This window comes from Ruditapes philippinarum, unplaced genomic scaffold, assembly GCF_026571515.1.
Source record: "Ruditapes philippinarum isolate M1 unplaced genomic scaffold, ASM2657151v2 ctg1013_1_1_1_1, whole genome shotgun sequence".
Lineage (NCBI taxonomy): Eukaryota > Metazoa > Mollusca > Bivalvia > Venerida > Veneridae > Ruditapes > Ruditapes philippinarum.
In genome coordinates this window covers 98,475-104,812 of record NW_026851668.1, presented here as the reverse complement: position 1 = coordinate 104,812, position 6,338 = coordinate 98,475, and the positions used below count along the sequence as shown (strand labels likewise).

At 32.0% G+C, this 6,338-nt stretch overlaps 1 protein-coding gene across 1 annotated transcript in view; it reads right to left on the bottom strand.

Moving 5' to 3' along the window:
- Positions 1 to 1,154: 1,154 nt before the first annotated feature.
- The window catches only part of LOC132736273 (atrial natriuretic peptide receptor 1-like), a 28,224-nt gene continuing 23,040 nt past the window's right edge, over positions 1,155 to 6,338 (bottom strand). The window contains exons 22-24 of the mRNA XM_060723378.1: positions 5,612 to 5,695; positions 4,701 to 4,792; positions 1,155 to 3,660 (exon numbers count right to left, since the gene is read on the bottom strand). Of these exons, the coding sequence (XP_060579361.1) occupies positions 3,559 to 3,660; positions 4,701 to 4,792; positions 5,612 to 5,695 (278 nt within the window). The 3' untranslated portion in view covers positions 1,155 to 3,558. The remainder of the gene's footprint in view (positions 3,661 to 4,700; positions 4,793 to 5,611; positions 5,696 to 6,338) is intronic.

The following is a 6,338-nucleotide window of genomic DNA, read 5'->3' as shown; positions in this document are numbered from 1 at the left end:
TTAATAAATAAAGAATTAACAGTAAATAATTGATAAATATTTAAGGAAAATTCTAAATTCAATGGGAGATAAATCTGAAAATATTGGTTCTAGAATTGTGAACATTATCACATAAGGTGTAGTAAATGATTGGAACATATATTTGAAGTATGAAGTTGATTCCTTTAGAAATAAAGAAGAAACAGTAAAAATTAATATTTTTAAGGAAAATTCTAAGCTTAAGGGGAGATTAATCAGAAATCAATAAATAGACTAGAATCTGAATCGTTGCACGGCCGCACGGACAAGTGACATAACCATATTTCTCATCTGAGATAATTATATTGACAGTGTTTCTTTGAAAGGAGAGTCCAGCAAGGGCTTTATAGTTAGGGTTGGAGGGGTGGGGGTCATTATTCTACAGGAGGTCATTATTCTATGCGAGGGTCATGTTCTACGTGTAGGGGAGTCATAATATTATGACTTTCCGGTCGTAATATTAATGACTGGGTGGGGGGGGGGGGTCATTATTTTATATAAAATATTGACCGGGTGTCATTATTTTATGGGGGTCAGTTTACAACGTTACACCGGCATTGGAATTGTTTATAATAACACGAATGGCGATGTTTTCAGCTAGTTAATTAACTTCACGTATTTTTGTAGCAAAAGGCTCTCTTACTAGGTCCACAGTGAGCTATCTAATGGCAACGTTCAAAAGGAATCTTTATCTACAAAAAAGATTCAATCGTAAGTTATCGATATTGCCAATTTACTTTATAGATCTCAATAGAAAGTTTTCAATGTAAGTAAATGCTGAAACAGAAATACCCCCTTATTTTATCTTAAGTGTGAGATAATCCATTAATGTGTCATTGATACGATATACCATTCAAAGATGTTAATCAAAACTTTTTTAAAATAAAATACAGTATCGATTTGATATCCTTTTTATATATATTTTTTTTTCCAAATAATAAAATATAGCCATCATTGTTGATTTTTTTGCTTTTTTTGTTTTTGTTTTTGTTTTTTTGTTATCAGATACAAATGTACATGTGATCCCAGATCTTAAACTAAAGAGGTCGTTCGTAGGTTTTGAATATTTGTGATCTTGCAAATGACAATAAAATTAGACTGTTGTTATAACATTTATTAAATCTATATTTATGGTTTAAAACAAAAAGACAAAGGTGATAAAATATATAGAATTCTTCAACAAGAAATTAACAATGCAATTCCTAAACATAAGGGAGACAATCGACGACTTATTCAAAACGAGTTATATCCCTTTCATTATTTTGTCAGTAGGAAAACACATGGCAACACAATCTGACTAAAGTTCAAATTTACTTATTTCTTACATGTAGATCTGATAACCACCGTATATGTTTCGCCTTCATTATGATTCGGATTTCCCGAGAAAGCTATTTTGAGCCATGCAATCAAACCGGTTATTAAAGATAGGCATTAGACGAATATCAAAAAATCATTGTCCGTGGAAGTAAAACAAATTGTTGATTTTTTGTAAGAAAAAAAAATGTTTGAAGTTATTTGAAACAAGTTAACTGGAAATAATAGACACACTTTTTAATGGGTAAGCTTGCATTGCCAGTTTACAAGCAGGCAATATGGACAAAGCGATGTTTGTTCTCGAAATCGTGAAAAATTACCTACTCAGTATTGGTTTTCCTGCGGTTAAAATTAGACACCGCATCACATTCAAAATTGTGAAAACTCGCCCATGATTGGCTGTTTGAAAATCAGGAGAAGGTGACAACCTATTGCTGACCGTCAGATCCTTATGCCTAGCATTATTTAGGAGCTGATTTTAGTAACGTAACATTTGTTTGATAACTAAATTCATATATCAACACTTAATTGCCTATTTGAATTACTACCAACAGTAAAAAAACCCACTCATAAACGTCCCATAAAACTCCAAAGTGTCTGTAGCTAAGTAATCCAAGTTTGGCAGGAGTTTTTTTTATATGATACACAATGGTCAGTTTAGGAGTGTCGGCAGTAACATTTACCGATTATCACCGATGTCGTTCTCTTTTTTTTTGCACGTAAATCACGTTATTTTCGTCTTATTAAGAAATCTCAGTAAAAAACTTTTTAATCGGAGTACTGTTAAACATAAACATTCATAGAATGATGTTAATTAATTTAATATGAAACATAACATAATCCTTGACAGAAACACGAGGAAAAAATTTGCAGTTAGATGGAAAAAAAGAAGACAAACAAAACAAAAAATTCACTGGTTTATACGTACGAATCGTAGGTAAAAATAAAAAAAAACCCATAAAATAATACATTTTCCCCTGAAATAATCACAATCATACAAAATGTGACCTGTGAATAAAAACGAAAAGGGAAAGGACCATCGTGACACTCTTATAACTTTAAAATATTTATGTTTAAAAATATAGCCTACAAAGGTTTGGAGTAAGGGCACATTAAATTATACCATGCGACCAGTGCAGGTCACGATCCGGGTCATTTTATCACTATTCATTTTGAGCAGTGCTAGGTCATATAGAAAACTTCCCAGAGTGGTACGTGTTGTCCAGACAGACAAAAATGGACGTGCCCATGTAAGATTTTTTTTACTGTGTCTTCTAACATATTGCAATCAAACAGGATAAAGGGTTTGTAATAGATGCCTGGGTATAAAAATAGCTATTGGTTAAAGGGACTCCACTGAGGTTTCTTGACTTGATAGGACTGAACATATTTTTTGTGATTAATATTTTATTTGATGTAGATAGGTCCAGACAATTGCGTTGAAACGCTTTTCACTCAAATCGAGCTTGATTAAATTGTTTTTAATTTATTTTTGAGTATATTTCTACATTATCTTTTACATATCTTTCTCTTTTAAATTCTCCAGCTGATCTCTGTAAGAAATTCATTTTTATTGTGTTTTTAGGGTTTTGGACCTCCGTAGAGTTCCTTTAAGATATGAAATGCTCTAATGACAAAAGTTCAGACATTGAAAGTGTTTACCTATGACTCTATGACAGGACCCGATATGGGTTTCAACAAAACATGTTTTAACTACATTGGACTATTTGTGTACATTCATAAAACTACGACTGCAGCGTTCATATAGACAAATAATCTTTCTTACTTCGTCGTTAAAAAGTCACGTGGTATAGAAGACACCAGTCCTTGCACATATTCTTAAGGGAATGGTTCATGTGTTTATACCATTATATACCATTTATATAAAGGGAAATTATGCCTGGAATTGTTTTCTAAATGAAAGTAAAATATTGATTAATGATTTGTCAACATGAAGAAATGATATGCTAAACCAATGGGTGCAAGTCAAGATGTTTTATAAGGTACAATATATATAAAATATATGCAATACACGTACATTGTTTTTCTAAATGTATGACAAAATTTATTTGTAAAAGAAGGTATTCCAAAAAATTAATACTTTTACTAATTACCTCCCCTGACAATATTTTCACTTACTATGATATACACACTACAGTGAAATAACAATGTTTGACTTCTAAAATGAAACTACAAAATACAATTTTTTGAGCTGGTGAGTTGTGTCTATTCAATTAAATTTGGAACTCCTGTATTCGTGATACGCCGAGGGCACCCTCGCTTGTTGAGGGAGTTTTCTAACCAGTACGTCCTCATCAGTCCCTTACCCTGAAATTGAAATAAAAAAAAAAACATTTTTGCGAGGCAACACGCACATTATATTTCCAAAATAATGACAAACATTACGTAACGCTGAAAGGATAACAGTTTATAAGTTAAGACATCTTCAAAGTACATGTATTTATAAAATCGATGACCTTGAGAAATACTAACTAATGTACTTAAATTTCAGAAGTTTTATATTTTCAGCATCCTATCACTTTGGTAACCTAGTATCAAATAACGGTCACTAACTATTTGTTAGTTTATTCAATTTAATTTGGAGCCAATATATTCGTTATACGCCGAGTGTCAAATAACGGTTACTTACTATTCTTTAATCAATAACAGTCAATAACTATCTTTTAGTTGATTCAATTAAATTTGGAGCCACTGTATTCGTTATACTCCGAGTCACTTACTCTTTGTAAGTTTATTCAATTAAATTTGGAGCCACTGTATATGTTATACGCCGAATATCAAATAACAATCACTAACTATATGTGTTAGTTTATCAATTTTATTTGGAGGCACTTATTTTATTATGCCGAATATCAAATAACGGTCAATTACTGTTTGTTACTTTATTCAATTTGGAGCCATTGTATTCGTTATTCGGTCGAAGATGAAATTTAATACTGCAGTCATAATTTTTTAAAAGGAACAAGGCTTTACTTATGTCAATCAGATTGCCACAATTAAATATACACAGTGGTAGAGGATGCTATAATTTTAATTAAATGAAACCCTTGACGTATGTATAAAACATAATAACAAAATGATAATGACTTAAATAACATAAATTAGGTGTATGACGAAGATAGACATTTTAAAGCCTTATATTTTAGGTTATTTATGACACATATTATAGCACAAAACAGTTAAAAAAATATATTCCGTGTTGTATATACAAATAGACTAAAAATATTTAATTTTGGCATTCTGGGTATATAAAAAGATAAACAAAAAACTCCCCCTATATTAAATAATATAGTACTGATTCAAACCCATTTATTACGCTATTTTTTTATAAAAAATTTTATTGTTACCTTAATTGGTATTTCAGCTCTATATGTTGTCTCATAACCTCCGAGAAAATGTAATGCTGTATAAGTTGCCTCACTCAGATGCACTTTGTTGGCTGTAAAACAAATTTAATTCATCGCTATTGACAGATCTTATAAAGGTTCACATATTTACCAAAACCAAAATGTTAATGACAAAATTACACTGAATAATCTCCACACACCACCGATACCCAAACGGAAATGAGCACAGCACAGAAATGTTCTTTTGCATAAAACAATAATTCTTGAAAAGAGGTAATCATTCGGTGCATAAAATAATAGATATAGGCAAACATTGCAGACTCGGGTTTACTGTGTCTCTGCTCACCAGAGAAAATAGAAAGGCCATTAAGTTTCATGCACCCCCTAGCACCGGTTTAAGCAACATTCATAATTCAACATGAAAGGTATTGATTAAAGTTAAAAAATTTTCGATTATCATAGTCAACCTATAAAGTAGTCTTTGTTTACAACATATTTCCTAAACCCCCCCCCCCCACCCACTTATCTCAATATACTCCTGCGCACCGGTCGAATGTTCCACTACCGTTCACATTCTAAAGATGTATTAAATTTGTTGCTAAGAGGGGCGTAAGCTTAATGGTGAGTAGTATTGCAGGTGTCGTTGATCGATCTGGTTCGATCCTCGGTCGTGCAGAAATTTCTCCTTCACATTGGGTCGCAACGCTGATTCAAAAATCATGACGACTTTGTAGCCACTCACTTTTGGAAAATTGGTTATAATCGTTTAGTCATCCAGGAAGGAAATCTGGCTAAGAAATGACCAAAAACATGTGTTTAAACAGCGTCATCACTAGAAAGTCAAACAATTAAACTGCACAACATATCATATAAAGTAAGAGGCCAAACAAAGCATGGCGTAAGACTCTAACCTGCGCCGTTCGATTCCATCCTACTAGCGGTATTCACTGTGTCTCCAAACAGACAGTATCTTGGCATGGATAGTCCGACGACACCTAGCGGGATAATCAACACAGACAAAGGTGTTTTTAACAATAAGTTAGCCATGAAATTTGGACATTATTCATTTGCATACTTTTATTTTATGCCATAATCATTGATCATTTTTTGCTCTATAGGAATTGCCTTAAAGGCTCAAATAAGTCTTGTTCTAGTATCAAACTAGCTAATCATGTAATATATAATCGTATTTCTAAATGTACTTTATTCTTTAAAGGGACATAACTGAGATTTTTGACATGATGGGACTGAAACTTTTCTTAATATTTTTTTTTAATTGTGAAAATGATCCAAAATGGGAAAGCGTGCACAACGCTTTTCACTAAAATTAGGTGAAGAATAACACAAAAATACGATTTTCACTTATTTCTCTATCTGTTCAAGAATATATTTTTTCTAATTGTGAAAATGTTTCGAAAGGAAAAAGCGTTGCAACGCCTTTTACTGAAAACAGGTGAAGAATAACACAAAAATACGATGTTCAAAAGAATGATTATACTAATTGTGGAAATGATCCAAAATGGAAAAGCGTGCACAACGCTTTTCACTAAAATAAGGTGAAGAATAACACAAAAATACGATTTTCAACTTATTTCTGAGAATATTTCTAAGTCATTGTTTGCTTATCATTCTGTTTTG